This window comes from Sander vitreus, chromosome 17, assembly GCF_031162955.1.
Source record: "Sander vitreus isolate 19-12246 chromosome 17, sanVit1, whole genome shotgun sequence".
Lineage (NCBI taxonomy): Eukaryota > Metazoa > Chordata > Actinopteri > Perciformes > Percidae > Sander > Sander vitreus.
The window spans coordinates 16,692,842-16,710,099 of NC_135871.1; the positions used below are offsets into that span (position 1 = coordinate 16,692,842).

The following is a 17,258-nucleotide window of genomic DNA, read 5'->3' on the forward strand; positions in this document are numbered from 1 at the left end:
TGATATGCTGTGCAGTTTTCTTTCACAGACACAACCTATGTCCTGGGGAACTAGCTCATTCAGCGCTGCATGTAAGCTTCGGCTATGCGCTCCCCTCTACTTACTATGCACAGCAGTGGTCATGGATTACAGCATTTTTTGAGTGTGACATTGCTGCTGTAACAGTTGAAGCAATCCTCCAGGGGGACAGGTGGCATTTGAGACAATCAAAATGCAACATATTTGTTTCAAATCCGGCTTTGTTTTTTGTTTTTTACTCTATGATGTGCCTCTCATCCATTTCACCGTCACAGCTTGCTGCAGCCTCATTGTGAGCTCCTCACAGCTGTGTGATGTGGCACGGGCAACCCTGACCCCGTAAGAGTTTCAGCCATATGGAGATGAAAATATGGGGCACACTTGTTGATGAATAGTGGTCTAGTTGGCCAATAGGGTTGTGGTAAAGGGATGTTAGAGATCGCAGTAAAGGAGAATGATGAGTTTAGAGAGCATGGAGGCGTCTGAGAAGCAAGCATGTGTCAACAGAAACCATCAATGCTGTAATCATGTTGAAATAACCGAATTACATTACATTAGTCATTGCATTTCACTCTTGAACATGCTATTTTTTTTGTTAAATCCCTAATAATTTCCTACTTAGTTTTCTTAAACAAACTATTTAATCAGTCACACAATTCAACATGTGTGAAGAATATTAAACGCAGCGTTCTTTCAAAGAAAATTCCTCTGTAAAATAGCAACTTCTTTTTAAACTCCACTATCTAAACAAACGAGAAAAAAAAGAAGAAAAAAACAGTCAGACCTTTGTAACTATTATTTCTATCATTAGTCCCAAATGGTATAGTTCTTTTCAGGAAACCTTCAATAAATATTTAGAAGAATTATTAGGAAAACAATTGACCCATAAAATAAAAAGTTAGCCTCACTCCTTTGACCCCAAAGAAAGTTTTATTGTTTTGTTTTGAAGTTGAGTTGAGGGTATGTGCAGGACCAATAGGGGTCAGCAGGGAGCAGTAGAGCAAAGAGTGTATTGCTCCATGGTGTTTTAAGCCTAGAACCTGGCTTGCCTGGAACGTCTCCTTCCAGGCAGCGCCACGACCATTGACTTCAAGGCACCTAACTCTAACCTTAACCATAACCATTGCCTAATCCTAGTGGCTTTCAGGCAGCGCTGCCTGGAAGGAGACGTTGGGGGCTTAAAACACAGATAAACCAGTGTATCTGAGCTTAGAGTGTAGCTTTATGTTCCACTTTATTAAACAAGAATATATAACAAACAAATACAGACATTAGTATTTGACAAGGCAACTTCTTATCTCACTGCATTCCTACAAGCCTTAACGCAAGACCAGTGGATTTGAACCAGGAAGTTTTTTTTGATGCATCACAACACTCACTTGTTTCATCTCTCTTCTTGTTTTCGGTAAAACTAGCTGGCAACCAGCCTCCAAACCAGTACAATGGGTTCTTATCTTATCTGTGGTGCAGCCTCAAGAGAGATTTTGTACTAAACGTGACCGGTTTTCTATTCAAACTTTGTGAACTTGAATCTAACTTTTTTTTGTGTGTTAATTACAAGCAATAACAGCACTCAAATTCAAAATATTTTATCTCCCTGGTTTCCCCTTCTGAACTTTTGAGCATTTTTAGGCATTCAAAATGCAAATGTACCTTTCAGTAAATTGCAGGCATGAGGCATGTAAGACGAACAGCCTTTAAATGCAAATTGCTGCTGCTGCTCTGGACTGTATTTATCTGGGAGCCAAATGAGGCCGGACTTTAAAATGGCGATTGGAATAGGTGGGTGGGGGACAGATTTATTGTTCCATCCTTCATCGTCAGTACACAGAGGGGGGAGAGGAAGAGGGTGTGTAAATTCAAGGTTACTCGCCTCAGCTAGCTGTAGTGTAAAGGAGTGAATAGTGTTGCAGCCCGCTGGTACACAGAACATGTCTGAAGAGTTTCTGTTTACTGTAGCCTTTTGTACATCGGCAAAACAACACACCTCTGAGGATGCTGTGCTCTGATGGTAGCTCTTAGATGAATTATTTATACTTTCTGTTTGTGTAGTTTGCTTTTGTGTGAAGACATGCATGCTGTGTTTCTATTCAGCTAGATCAGAGGTAAAGCAGTTCAACTTCGTGCCATTTCAACATTATATCACTCCACACTGTCATTAAACAGGGTCTAATAGCTAAGACTCTTCACTTCACAGGTTATTTTGACCTGTTGTTTGCTGTGGGTAAAGGCACAGATGGAAGGTTTAGATGTGGGAGAGGTAGCTTTGTAACCCTAGGCATGTGTGTGTGCCAGCAGCCCCCCTGCTGAGGATTTGAATACTGCAGGGAAGCTGCTTACAACCCCAAAATCCTGATCAGATTTTTGAAGGACAGGAATAGTGCTGCTGTGGTTGAAGAGGATATTATTGCATTCTGAGTGTGTGATGGTGTTTAAAATTCCCTAACCTGTAATTTTGCAATGCAGACTTCTCCAAATGTCCAGGGTCAGTAATGGGGCGCCATCTGTTTAACAGCAGGTGATGGTTGATGATGTCATAGCAAGTGGACAAGGGCCAAAAGCGAGTGAGGTGGGTACTGAGGAGGGGGATACACTAGTGTTTCTTATTTATGTACATATGTACTTAGGTCTTTCCTGCAGTGATGCACATTTCAGCAAAAGATGATGGTTCTAAAGAGAGTTTTTGAAGAGATGGCTGGATGGAGTATGCCAATCATTTTCACATAGCCTTTGAAAAATCCTCTGTTCTCCTTTCCTGCAAAGTCTGAAGTCTGGGAATATAAACACCAGAGCCTAAAAACTGTTATTGCTACCTTCTTATCTGAGAAAGACACGATAGCAATCCTAATTACCTCCATCAGGCTGCTGATGTTTATAGGAGACAGAGCTAAAGCCGGACTTAGCCTGCTCATTGATTTTACTTCAAAGAATGCACACAACTACTGTAATTACTTCTCTGTCAGTAAGAAGAACTTAGCAAACCGTGTACATTTGTGGCCATTCAGTTTTAAATTTGAATATCTGTGCTGTTGTTTAAGCCTTTTCTGTTCATCAGTGGTTAGAGACGAATTGTCTGATGCCGGAGACATCAGATCAGCCAGGTCGATAGTTGAAAAGCACAATGAGCTCGGCCCTCGTGGCTCTGTGCTACTGTCTGCATCTCAATAGCTTTTGATGACTCGTCTCATCAAACGCTCGCATGCATACAGTGGTGGTTTAATTAAGTGAGAGAGATTCTGGTCATACCTAGTAGCACTCTGCTGCAACTTGAGAAGCATTTAGGATTCATTGATCCATCCTGCTGAGAGTGTTGCACAGGATCTACGTCTGTCGTCAGCTTCTGCTGTCGTCCCGTGCTCCTCATAAAGCCTAATGCACTGGTAAAATACTTATCTAATTTAGAAGGTTATCACTAGCCCCAGGTGCTGATGTGGAGACAACAGACACAACACAGTGAATGCTGAAGGTGCTTAAACGCTGATAAACCCAGATGCTGTCAGACGTTAAATAGAGGGCTGTGGGGCTGCTGGCTATTGCACATCTTCAATGTGATATGTGTGTGTGTGGAAGTTAGTGCATATTAGATAACAAACATGAGCCAACACCGCAACTCTCTGTAAGGAAATCATTAAAGAGCCCAAGATCAGTCTTTCAACGATTGACCATCAGTTTGTGGTGCTTTATACCCTCTATATTTGCTGCGGTTTACAATACAGCATACTGTGACTGAAGCAGCAGGATAAATGTGGGTGGGTAAAGAGAAAGAGCTTCTAGTTCATTAGTACCACTGAGACACCCTTGAACAAAGCCCTAATCCCCAACTGCTTCGGTGGAACTGCTGAATCACAGACAGACCAGACTGTGGTTGGACTGGTTCCAGATGTAAATGTGTGTAACAGTGAGAATGTGAAACGTCCCTGGATGAGTTAAGGAGAAAAGGATTTTATTACATAAAGTAGTAATATGATCCAAACCTGCTGGCACTTTTGAATGTTGTTGCAGCTTATTAAATAATTACTCTGAACAGTTGGGGGGAATGTACTACAGTATTCTAGGGTACTCTGGCTCTAACTTCCTCACACTCATGACATTTTGAATGTGACTCTTGAGTAAATATTGTCTTTGTGATATTATAGTTCAATCACATGCAGTCTCTACTATTGTACCACTGTATCGTACTACAGCTGCTACTCTGATAGGACACTGACCCTGTCTATGACCATATTAAGTACAGTGTGTTCTGCTCGATGACATGACAGTGAGTCACTCATTAGTGATACAGAGCTTCTTCTGCTCTGTACTGATGTCTTCAGCCCGGGAAAACACTAGGAGACTGAAATGACTCTGCATTACGTCTATTTGCAGATTGCGCTCTCAGAGAAGAACACTGCGTTCATATTTTCCTCAGAGTGGACTGATTGGGCTCCAGTCGTATTAAACTAAATATGCCTGACATAAAGGTGGCAGATCAGACGTGTTTGTGGCAAAACCAGGAAGTGAGAGATTCAAATCCCTAGTCCTTGAACACTACAACATACTGTAACTTATGCTTATGCTGACCTGATCAAATGTACAAAAATCAAACGTTAGACAAAAGTATACCCAAGCGTGAATGAGAACATTTATTTCAAACTTTTTTTTTTAACTTATGAAACATTTATTTTAACACAGAACAACTGATTTAAATTGTTTTTTATCATGGCCAGATGTTGATGCCATGTTGGCCTCTCTACCTATCACATGCCCCGTCACCTCTAACTTCCCATTACATCCGGTATATCCGGTACTCCTATGCTGAAATAAAAACTTAATTTGTGTTGGATTGAGGTAAATGGATTAAATACTGCACAACTTTATTAGGAATTTAGAATATGCATCATGTGAGCACAATCTGTCTAGTTTGTTTTTCATGGATAATACAGTACGTGCAACACTTGGGCTAATAAAGTTTGGGTTTGGGGGAATGACACTCTTGATATCCACCTGTTTTACCCAATTCAAATCAAATTTTTTAATCAATTTATATAGCAAAACTCATTTTTTTACAATTTCCCCCATGAATAGGCCATGTAGCTTTTTGTTATTATTGTAACTTTTACATACACATGTGTGCCTGAAGTTATTTGCAAGTTTGTACATCAGAGTTACCCTTTGAGCACACCTCTATCTTTCTGGACTTCAAAATGAGTTGGCCAAATCAAGATTATAATTAATCTTTGAGTTATGCAGTGTTTCATCAGCTTGATTAAACTCCCCACTCTTTTGCTTTGATGAATCATTTATTGTGAAATTTCCTTGGGGAATTGTAAACGTGCTGCTCCGTATTGTTATGGTTCCCTCCTACATCTTTAGTTACGTTTGCATGTGTGTGTCATCTTGCCACCAGTGTGAATTCTCTGAATTTTGTCTGTGACCAGCGCAGTAATTGGATGCGCTATACTGGCACGCTCGCAGTCCAGTTTGCAGCCTTGCAGCCTGGCCAGAAATAGCGCTGTGAAAGTGTGGCTCCCAGAAAGAGGTCATTTTGCTGGGTTTGTTCCCTGCCAGCGCCCGCGCTGAAAGTACTCGCATCCCCATTCTACAAATTCGCCGACTTTCACAGGTCGACATGGATCCATTGGGTGTCATATTGGGTGAGATATTGGGCTTGACAGTGGTGAGGAGAGCCACAAATCAATAAAGCAGCTACTTCAGTCACCCCCTTGTTATTTTGGGACGGTGAATTGCTGGCATTGTGCCGTGGTGGGTGCTGCTGCAGAGACGGCATCACTCAATGTTTCTGCTTGTGTGTATTTTGGTCTGCCAGATTATGTGCCATGAATACACAAGGCTCAGGAAACTCATCCTCCACTGCATTACACAGTGATGTATACTAGAAGAAAGCAAAGCTCCAGATCAAAAGCGTTGTATACGGTTACAGCAGATAAGTAGCAAAAGGATCCCTGTGCAGTTATTCAACATTTTACAGAATCTAAACATGATAAAAAGTGCTTGACATAATGACATGGAATAGAATGCTCTTTTCTCACGGACCATCTCTCTCCTTCTTTATTTCTGTCTCTCTCCCTTCATCTTATTTTCTTGATTTGAGGTGGATTTGATTGAAATGTGCAGCAGGCAGACAACTGCTGTAGTCGTTGTGGTTATCAGTATGCATGACTGTATGTTGAATATGAACTGAGAAGGCTATTACAGCTCAATTTCACGCCCTGTGGGATATCGTTTCATGTTTCTCCTCATCAGTGACTGTAAGAGTTTTCTCTCTTCAGTCCATCACTTATATGTTTCTATCTTTTATAGATCCTTTCTGTATAATAATATTACTACCTCTCTCTCAGGTCTCTGAGTTTTGTAAAGGCTCCGCTTTCCTGCCTTAAAATCAGGCTGTTACACTTAAGCTGTGATTGATATTTTTCTGACAGGGGCTGTGATCGGTCGAAACTGCTGTTCTCAATAACCCACATTTTTCCGTAGCTATACATTAAAAAAAACCGTATATCCCGGGTGATGGAGTCACCAATAATTATTGTGGTTGGGGGGAAGAGCGGAGGAGGAGTGGGCGTGAATGGCCGGTGGCAGGAACAAAACAGCCAGTATCGGTTTCAGATGGACAAGGAAAAGAAGAGGAATATTGCTTACCATTCGGTGGGGGAGATTGTTTTTGAGGAACGTTGTCATTTGGCCGGTTCAGGCAAGGGAGGCCATCGGACCGTCTGACTACCGCATCCCTCAGAAGTTTTCGCCGCGAGGCAGCGGTCCTCTCCCGTGATGACAGCTGGTCAGTTGGCTTTGAAGCGGGGCAAGCCCGGGTAACCACATTGGCCGTTACCGGGGGAACATTCGGCTTCAACAGGGCATCGAAGCGACTGGAGAGGCTGAGGGCAGGAGGCGATGGAGCCCTACCCGAGGCTCTCTTTCGGCCGCAAACCACTTTAGTCCAGGATGGCCTGATGGTCGGTGTCGAGCAAGAAGATGGATGTGGGCAGGCGGATGGGTCCCAAAGCGCAATATCCTGGAAAGCCGCCATAGGCTGTTAACAAGGCATCTTTGGTTTTTAAGTCCTGAGAGCCGACGAACTTCTTCCCTAAGGTCAGAAATTTCTTTGTTTGCATTTTCAAGCAACGAGGAAATCCTGTAAGGAAATGGGGACTCGCCAGGTGTGGAGGTAGCCATGGAGCTGGCGTTAGCCTGAAGCTATAATGTGTACTACTCATAGAAAATGTGCGGTCCTCCACGCACAGGTACGTAGATTTGCGTAGATGCTGGCAACTTTGGCTCCAGGAAAGCAGTGTGTGACAGCGTTAAAAAACCGTATATCCCGGGTGATGGAGTCACCAATAACGCAACGTCATCTTGCCACCAGTGTGAATTCCTGAATTTTGTCTGTTAAACACAGTAATTGGATGCATATACTGGCACGCTCCACAGTCCAGTTTGCAGCCTTGCAGCCTGGCCAGAAATAGCCTTTGAAAGTGTGGCTCCCAGAAAGAGGTCATTTTATAGTTTGTTCCCCCCTCCACCCGCCCGCCCCGCTGAAAGTACTCGCATCCCCATTCTACAAATTCATCGACTTTCACAGGTCGACATGGATCCATTGGGTGTCATATTGGGTGAGATATTGGGCAAGAGGACAGTGGTGAGGAGAGCCACAAATCAATAAAGCTACTTCAGTCACCCCCTTGTTATTTTGGGACGGTGAATTGCTGGCATTGTGCCGTGGTCGTGCTGCTGCAGAGACGGCCCACTCAATGTTTCTGCTTGTGTATTTTGGTCTGCAGATTATGTACCATGAATACACAAGGCTCAGAAACCATCCTCCACTGCATTACACAGTGATATATAAATGAAAAGCAAAGCTCCAGATCAAAGCGTTGTATACGGTTACAGCAGATAAGTAGCAAAGGATCCCTGTGCAGTTATTCAACATTTTACAGAATATTAAACAAGTAAAAGTGCTTGAAATAATAATGAATAATGAATAGAATTTTTTGTTTTTTCTCACGGACCATCTCTCTCCTTCTTTATTTCTGTCTCTCTCCCTTCATCTTATTTTCTTAATTTGAGGTAGATTTGATTGAAATGTGCAGCAGGCAGACAAGCTGTAGTGTTGTAGTTATCAGTATGCATGACTGTATTTGAATATGAACTGAGAAGGCTATTACAGCTCAATTTCACGCCCTGTGGGATATCGTACATGTTTCTCCCTCAGTAGAAATCAGACTGTCAGAGTTTTCTCTTTCCTTCTTTCTCTGTCCCTTCACACTTTACCTTACATTTCTGTCTTTACCCCTCCATCCAACTTTCTATATAATAATAATACTAATATTTCACCTCCTCTCAGGTCTCTGAGTTTGTAAGGCTCCGCTTTCCTGCCTTAAAATCAGGCTGTTACACTTAAGCTGTGATTGATATTTTCTGACAGGGGCTGTGATCGGTCAAACTGCTGTTCTCAATAACCCACATTTTTCCGTAGCTATACATTAGAAAGCCAGTGGTGCTGTCAACCTGTGCTGAAAGATCACCAGCTCATTATGTGTTGTTAATGTGACGAGGCTCTTAGCTGGCTGAGTGACCGGAAAGCTACACTTGCATCATCTGCAGTTATAGCATGTTCTCACCTCGGCTTAGCGATCTCTGCTTTTTTGTCCTGCTTTGTTCCCTTGATGGCTGTTACTGTTATTTGTAAAAAATAATTGTGTGATTGTTGCGGGCAAAAATTCTTGATTATGCAGCACGTTTTCTTAAAAAATGCGATGGAATATGCGGGATATTTATGCAATTTTATGCTATGAAATTGCGGGAACTTGCAAAAATTGCGGGAACTTGCAAAAACTGCGGTTTCATCATGGCTTCATCGCGGGGTTTGCAGCTTTTCGATGTTCACGTCACATAATTACGTCACTTCATAACGTTCCCATGGCAACAGGAGAAAATGGCTGCTCTTGTGTGAAGTATACGCAACATTTTTCAACTTTCTGCTAGGATATATGTGACTTTTTTGCAACAAAAATGCGGGGATGATGAAATAATGCAATCCCCGCATATTTTGCGCGGAAATTGGCGAAAGTGCGCCGTATTTTAAAAAATGCAACCCCCGCATAAATATGTGGACTTTGGCTGATTATGCATTGAATTATGCAATTGCATAATCACATTTTTCTGGATGGACTGGTTATCACTCCAACCATCCACATGCAAATTATTAGTGTTGCTGAAGTGACAGGATTGGACACATTGTGTTGATGTACTGTAAATTAGATGCATTATCTTCACCTTTTAGAAATCATGTTATTCTAAATGGATTCAGAAGCTAGTTATACAAACCTCCTCACTCAATCAGTCACAAATCAGTAGCTCATTCGCTCTCTTTTTGCTGACTGTTGCTTCATCACTTAACTGCTGCCTGGGTCCAATTTCACACTGTTCATTTACAACGACAAACTGCCAGGGTTTGTACCAGCTCTCGTTTAGCTCATGAGCTTATGATTTTGAAGTACACCAGAGAAAATGGCATGCTCGAATACCAGAGAGAGAATTTTGCTTCGTGCAAAAAGGCTTGTGTAGAGTAGAGTTGCAAAGATCAGCCTGATCTGTATCGCTGCCGATACTGATCCTGTAAGGCAGATTGGTTATTGGTCAGACAAGGCCGTTCCACATCAAATACAGTTTCCTTGTCACTATCCATTGCATTCATTAAGTCAAACATTATCCAATAAGTTGTAATGTTGTATACATAGGGCATTTACAGTTTTTCTCAATTGCTAAAACACTAAACCCTATTGTCTGAACCAAATGCTCAGTTGCCCGAACCCACTGATTGAATCAATCACTCTTTTGGCAAAACCATAAGCACTTTTCACCTGTTTAGACACAACTTGCCAACACATTTTCATTGTGATGCACCCGTGCTGCATAATGGTGAGCACAGGTGACAAAAGTCAAACACAATTAAAGCACAGGTGTCACCACTTGAACACAACAACTCAAAATTGATCACACTTGTGGCTAATGATGTGAGGGAACATATACAGTAAGCCAGTTCAGAGAGCACTGGTTTGTGAGGCCCTACAATGGATAGAAATCTGAGAGGAAGAGTTCGTGTGAGAGGAGGTCGAGGTGGTCAAGGTGGTCAGCGAAGACAAAGAACAGTTATATCTGATGAAATCAGAGCTACTGTGATTGACCATGTTCTTGTCCATGGTATGAGCATGAGGGAGGCTGGACAAAGGGTACAACCAAACATCAGTAGATTCACTGTGTCCACCATAATCCGAAGATTTAGAGAAGAGAACAGGTAATTACCTTTTTTTGACATTATAGTACAGTATGTAAATGTTGACAGCAATTACTGTATGACATACTATATACTGTACCACAGTATACTGTAAGTAAATATATGTTTCAGTACATCACTGTACCAGTGTACTGTAGTATTGTAATGGAGGGTTGGTCTAACTGTTTGTAGGCCTAGTATTCCATGTATATTTTTTGTAACTCCATGTTCTCTTTTTGTAGAATTGAAAGACTGCCACATGGGGGTGGGAGGACAGGTATGTTCTCTCCACACCAAGAGACCCTAATTGTTGATATGGTCCATGAGAACAATGCCATTAAACTGAGTGAAATTCAGCAGAAGATCATTGAGGACCATGTAAATTTAGGGTATCAACAGTGTCAGCCTCTCTACTGTTGATCGTGTCCTCAAACGCAACAGACTGCGCATGAAACAGCTATACAGAGTGCCCTTTGATCGCAACTCAGACAGAGTCAAAGAGCAAAGATTCCAGTATGTACATGTTGGCATATATCCAGACACATTCAATGTTGATTACTCTAAGTAGTGATTTACTGTAGTGGCCTAAATCACTTTTTCCGTATCACTTACTATATCTATTTCTATAGAGGGTTTTTCAACTGGATGCAATGGAAAGACCTCATGAATACATCTGCATGGATGAAGCTGGGTTTAATCTCACCAAAAGGAGGAGAGGCCGTAATGTGATTGGCCATCGGGCCATTGTTGGTGTTCCTGGGCAGCGTGGTGGCAATGTCACATTATGTGCTGCCATCAGCAATCATGGGGTTGTCCACCATCATGCCAACCTGGGGCCCTACAACACTCACCAGCTCCTCATTTCCCTCAATCACATGTGAGATGCTCTGTTAGGGCAGCAGGATGAGCATCCCATCTATGTTGTTGTTTGGGACAATGTGAGTTTTCACAGAGCCCTCCAGGTTAGAGAGTGGTTCAATATGAACCAAGGTTTTATCAATCTTCCACCGTACTCCCCTTTCCTAAACCCCATTGAGGAATTCTTCTCCTCATGGCAGTGGAAGGTATATGAACGCCAACCTTACTTCAGGGTAAATCTCCTGCAAGCCATGGGACTTGCCTGTGGTGACACCACATCTTTTTGTACAAGTGCTAAATGCACAAGTTTTTTTTGTTTTGCAACATGCATTTAGCCTACAGTGAACAATAAACATTTATTTCTCCAGCTTCATGTCCTGAGCATTGTGTTTTCTATTTTTCTACGTAGTGTTTAGTGACTGTTCAGTAGTGTTTTTAATTTTGATTGAATCGGGGCACGATTTGACAACATAGTTCAGTTTTGAGCACAGATTGAACTGTTTTGAGGTGAAAGTTTGGTTTTGCAAGAAGAGTCTGAGGTTTTGTGAATGTAGCTTGAAAATTGGGTTTTGTGTTCACAGTTTAGAGAAAAGGAGAGCAGCTTTCAAGAAATGTGTCTTAGCAATCGAGAAAAACTGTAACATTTGGGGAAAAGAGAGCATTGATATTAGATTGGGAATCTGTATCAGCAGAGGAATTGGTTTCAGGGAGAGAGAGTCATCAATTGTGGAAACAATTCCATTACAAGTAAAAGTTCTGCATTCAAAATAGTACTTCAATAAAAGTACAGAAGAATTATAAACAAAATAAGTTCTCTCTCATTATGCACAAAGTGTTTTATCATATTATATTATTACTGATAAGTGTTCAGCTCAGTTGAACTTTTTTAAAGTGACTATATATAACTTTTAAATGTTTCTAAAACTGTAATTTTTCATCTGATGATCATAAATGAACTGTACCAGGAAACGAGACTTACAGTGAAAAGAACGCTATTTTTATCTAGTTTTTATTAGTGCCTTTGCCCAGGTCCGATTTTTCCCACAAAGTCACAAAATGATTTACGGCAGGTAGACGGGGCTACAGAGCACACATTTTGATGGGTCACAGATTTCGGTGTAACACCGGAAAAGCCTGTGTTAGTGAGTATCTAGCCAGGTAAAAGGTAGCAGGAGATCTTTTATATAGGCCTAATTGTATTAAAATTTTATTTTAGAAGTTATCTGATGTAGTTATGGCTGATACTGGGGCAGGACCATCACAGAAAAAAGGAAATTAAAAGAAGAACAACTAAAAGCTAAAAGGAAAAGTGAAAGACAACGGCGAAACCCCGGGTCTATCCCGGTCGGGCTTTCAACAGATGGAGACAATTATGGGATTTTAAATTATTCAAAAACATCCCCAAATTGACTCTCAGGTATGTAATAAGTCTATTTCATTCATAAAATAACTTAAATTACATCTCCCTTCCATTTAGCGCGGACGTTTTATTCATTTTAGTCAGTGTTTGTGTTGGCCTACTATTTTCTTTTCCCTTGTCCACCCTCTGTACTTGTGTAAAGCGTCCGTGGGTTACATGAACTGCGCTATATAACTCTAAGTTATTATTATGTTCGTTGCTACAACAATCTCACAGCAGGCGTGGTAAAAACACTACCGCTTTTGTCCAAAGCGGCCGCTAGAATCAACACAAACTGAAAATTACATATAGCCACACAATATGTTTTACACATTGTAGTATTTGATATACTGTTCATAAAGTGAGTTAGTAACATATGTAAAATCTTAATCTGCAAAGTAAGTAGTAACTAATAGCTGTAAAATAAATGAAGTGGAGTAAGAAATACAATATTTTCATCCGAAATGTAGTGGAAGTATCAAGTTGCATAAAATGGAAGTAAAGTACAAATACCTCAAATCTGCATTTGCGTAAATATACTTTCCACCACTCAAAGTTAGATTCTAGTATAAACACTGTTTATACTACACTGCTTTAAAGTTGTTGTGTTTAAAATGTAAAATCGCTTTGTTGTGTTAGCTGGCCAAAGTCCACGAGCCAGTGGACCTGCTGTAAGACTGTATTTAGAGGCCAAAGCCGTTCAAGCAGTGTAACTCTATGAAAGTAAAGTGCTGCTCAGCTCATTATCCAATGGAAGTGTGTAGATAGAGAACAGTAACTCTCACTGCTTCATCTATGTCTTTGGCTATAAATGACATAAATCGAAGCAGAATGACCTGGAAAAAAAACATCAGGTGTCAAATAAAAGATTATTGTCACTAGAGAAGAGTGACATCGTCAAGGACAAGCAAACATTATAAGATGACTTTCATATCAAAGTCCATATTGAGCATTCTATGAATCCAAAGTTGTTGTTTTTTTTATCATCAATATTGACCCTTCAAACAAGGTCAATACTGTAACATTTGGTGAAAAAAAATATATACCCAGCATGACTTTATACTCCACAATAACCTGGGGGTCTGAATGGATTCCTCACATGCCTGTACATACTGTATGTGACATGTGCTCGTGACCAGGGAATGTTCACGTTTCAATGTGTTTAACATAGACGACTGGCGGCTGCAATTAACACACCATGTTTGAGGTTTGTTAATCCCTGTCCTTCATATCCAACATTCCTATCCATCAAAAGTTGGTAGAATCTTGCTCCTTATCATCTTACTTTCTTAACAAACAAGCATCATTACCCTAAGTGAATTATAGCTGTTTTAAAAGGTTTAATTGGTTCGTTAATTTGTGGACTTCAGCCTGTAATGGCCTGTAGTATTGCTCAGTATTTGAATGATTGTGCTGTGCTGTTACTTTGCCCTTGAATACAGCTGTGAGGATGTGTGTAATAAATTACTCTCTGTTATCTCTGCTCCACCTCGTGTCCCTCTGTTCCTGCTGGGGATTGGTGGAGCCAGCAGTAACGGCCTCTCTGATTGGTGGACAATGGTGGCTGACTCTTTGTCTTAAAACGTGTGTGTGTGTGGCAGGCATAAGTTGGGTTAGAGAAAGGTACTTTAAGGTTAAGCTCAGTGTGCAGAGCAGAGGGAGTCTATTTAAAGGACAGCACCTCCCTCTCATGAATGATTCAACAACAGTTTGCCCCTCCCCCACCTCCCAACAAGATCAGCTGGAGGAAGTGGTTGCTCAGCCAATGGGATTACAGTACCGTATTGTGTGTCTGTGCGTAGAGAGAGAGAGCAAGCCTGGACAAGTAGCAGCAGCAGCTGTGTGTGTGTGTGTGTGTGTGTGTGTGTGTGTGTGTGTGTGTGTGTGTGTGTGTGTGTGTGTGTGTGTGTGTGTGTGTGTGTGTGTGTGTGTGTGTGTGTGTGTGTGTGAAGAAAATGTAGGGCAGCTGCTTGTTCTCCCTCCCTCTGCCATTTCTCTCCGTATCTTTCCTGTGTCTGTCTTTGTTTCCGCGTTGTGCTGCTGTAGCTCCACTTCCACTACATTGGTTTGTTAGTGTTTTTTTTCTCTCTCTCTCTCTCTCTCTCTCTCTCTCTCTCTCTCTCTCTCTCTGTCTCGGCTCACCTCGAGGATTTACAGAGGGGGCATGTAACCTCCCTGAGGAACCATTGTCTGCGTAAGGGTGTGTGTGAAAGAGAGAGAGGTGAGGTGGCTTCAGGATCCAGACATGAATTCCTGTTGGAAAATGAAGATTCAGGTACAGATATTTTGTTCTTAGTTGTGTTGCTCTTGTGGATGTTTGTCTCTTGTGTTTGTTGATGGTGTTGATGTCGATGTTGTGATTATTTTCAACGCTGCAGGGTGTAAGCTCTACATCATGTTTAAAAAAACATAGCTTTACATCATATCTAGATGCATAGTCAATCCTCTATAAGGCGTATATGAAGAAAAGAAGATGGCAATGAAAGGAAAGGGGCTCATTGCTTTTTCCATTCAGTGGTTGTTATGGTGAGGCCTTCTGTCTCCGTGGTGATGGCAGAGCTCTTCTGCTGCAGTAGCCGAGAGATGAAAGAGTTGCCAGGAATGTGTGGTTCTTTTCTATTTGTGTGTGTGTTTGTGAGAGAGAGAGGGAGAGGGAATAAATGGAGAGCAAAATGAGCAGAGATTGTCAGAAATGGTCGTTTGTCCCTCCTGTCCCCATTATGTTTGTTTTGCAAAGATGCATATCTGCATGTGTTTTTGTGTATTATTTGCTATTTATTGGAGACTCTAAATCCTGGATGTAGTTTTTTGCAGTCGGTGCATGTGCCTGGGCGTGCATGCATGACGTTACTGTACATGTTTGTTTGTGTGGTTCAGAGGAGCATCTGCCACCTCTTCAGGGTGAAAGGTTGACCCACTTTCTCCTGTGCCTCTGCCCTTTGTTCGGGTGCACAGAAATACTGTATGTGACTCGTGAACTTGAACGCCCTATGAGTATTCTTGTTTTTAATCTCTTCAGGCTATTTGCGTGCTGTCACAGTGATAGATTGCTAAAGTACAGGACATTCTAAAATACCATATCTGGTCAGATTCAGCACATATGAACTCACTAACCCATCTGCTCTGTCATCTTGAGTTTTTTTCTATTGTCTTTTTGCTCATGTGCTCTGGCACACAACTCTACTTCTGGTGTGAAAGGGCAACGTTTACATGCACTTTAAAAAAACGAAAATATTTGAGTTAAGGCAATACCCCGGTTTCTGAAACGCCATGTATACACCTTATCCCGGTTAAAAGAGTTCTCATAACCCAGTTAACAGACCTAGAGAACTCCTTTAGTAACTGGGGTATTCCTGCATGTATATACCTTAACCGGAGTATGGTCCAGTTAAGCGTCTGCGCATGCCTCGTACTGCACCTCCCAGCTCCGCTGGAGTGGATTTGACTCGGAAATAATCCGTCAGCGCAACCTGTTGCTATGATGCATCCAAACAAAACAGCGTTGCTCAGATCAGCAGCAGCAGCAGCCTACGGTCCATGCGCCGAGCAGCGGACACCGGGGGATTGTCCAACTCTGGGGCTGTCCAACGCTGTGTAAGTGGAGGGACCGACTAGCCTGATGCGACCGCCGGCTATCTTATCTGGCCAGGGTGGTGCTTTCCTACGCTGTTTCAAGAGTGTGTGAATGAAACATTAAGTTAAATTTGACTAATTTAGTGGCCGGTCGGTGTAATTTTGACATAGATCAACAGGAAGAAAAAACCTTATTATTCTGTTGTGCGTTGGCAGAGCTACACCTGCTGTACCGGAGGTAGAGTTACACCCGTAATTCTTCACATTCTTCCCCGCTCATGTATACGGGGAGAACTGGCATAACCCGGTAATTCACTTAACCTGCAGTGCATTTTAAACGCACTGTGTGGAGTGCGATTGTCTGTTAATGGGTGCACACACAAACTCCAGACTAACACAAAAGGCCTTAGTGGCAGAGTGACCTGATATACATTTTCCCCTCTCGGGTCTACAGCTTAGCATATCACATCATCGACTGATGCACCAAATCAGAGCTTTGTGTCAAATCTGCAGCTGGGGGGGGGGAGAGATTAATGCAGTAACATGTCATGGCAGAGCTTAAAACCTGTTGGGAGAGGGGAGGAGGTAATGAGAGGGAGAAATGAGAAAGAGGAGGGAAGAAAGAATGAGATGTGACCGGACAGGAGTAGACAGTAAGGCAGGAGTTGGTGATATACTAGTGCAGTGCCCGTTTTGAGCGCGTGCCTGTTCAGAAAGGGCCGATTATTTGGTTTCCAGTATTTTTTTCCCACAACTTTATATAACTATAAGCGCGGTTTACTCAGTCGCGGCTCATGTAGAGATTCGGCATGTCCCCTTTTGTTCTGTCTAACCAACACATCCAGGTAGCGATGTGGCTCAGCCTGCCAGAGAAGCCGCTACAGCACGTAACGATGTGGCCCGGCAGGTAGGGTTGGGTACTGTTCACATTTTTACTGGTACCTGAAATTCGGTTCCAGTACCCAACGTGTAACTACACTTAGAACCGCTTTACCGGCATAGCCATGACTCAAACGAGGCAGAGGCGACGTAGCTTCGCTCTGCCCGCACCTCTGCGTGTGTGTGTGTGTGTGTGTGTGTGTGTGTGTGTGTGTGTGTGTGTGTGTGTGTCGGAGCCCCACTCTCTGCCAACATGCA

The 17,258-nt window shown here is 42.2% G+C and overlaps 1 protein-coding gene across 11 annotated transcripts in view; it reads left to right on the forward strand.

The window, feature by feature from the left end:
* Positions 1 to 17,258, forward strand: part of marchf8 (membrane-associated ring finger (C3HC4) 8) — a 78,588-nt gene that overhangs the window by 33,128 nt on the left and 28,202 nt on the right. The window contains exons 1-2 of one of the 11 annotated variants that reach the window (XM_078272586.1): positions 10,224 to 10,312; positions 10,534 to 10,568. The exons of 9 other annotated variants lie outside the window; for them this stretch is intronic. In XM_078272586.1, the coding sequence (XP_078128712.1) occupies positions 10,551 to 10,568 (18 nt within the window). In that variant the 5' untranslated portion in view covers positions 10,224 to 10,312; positions 10,534 to 10,550. Of the gene's footprint in view, positions 1 to 10,223; positions 10,313 to 10,533; positions 10,569 to 14,360; positions 14,824 to 17,258 lie in introns of those variants that run through there. One more of the 11 variants, XM_078272585.1, reaches the window with a different exon arrangement.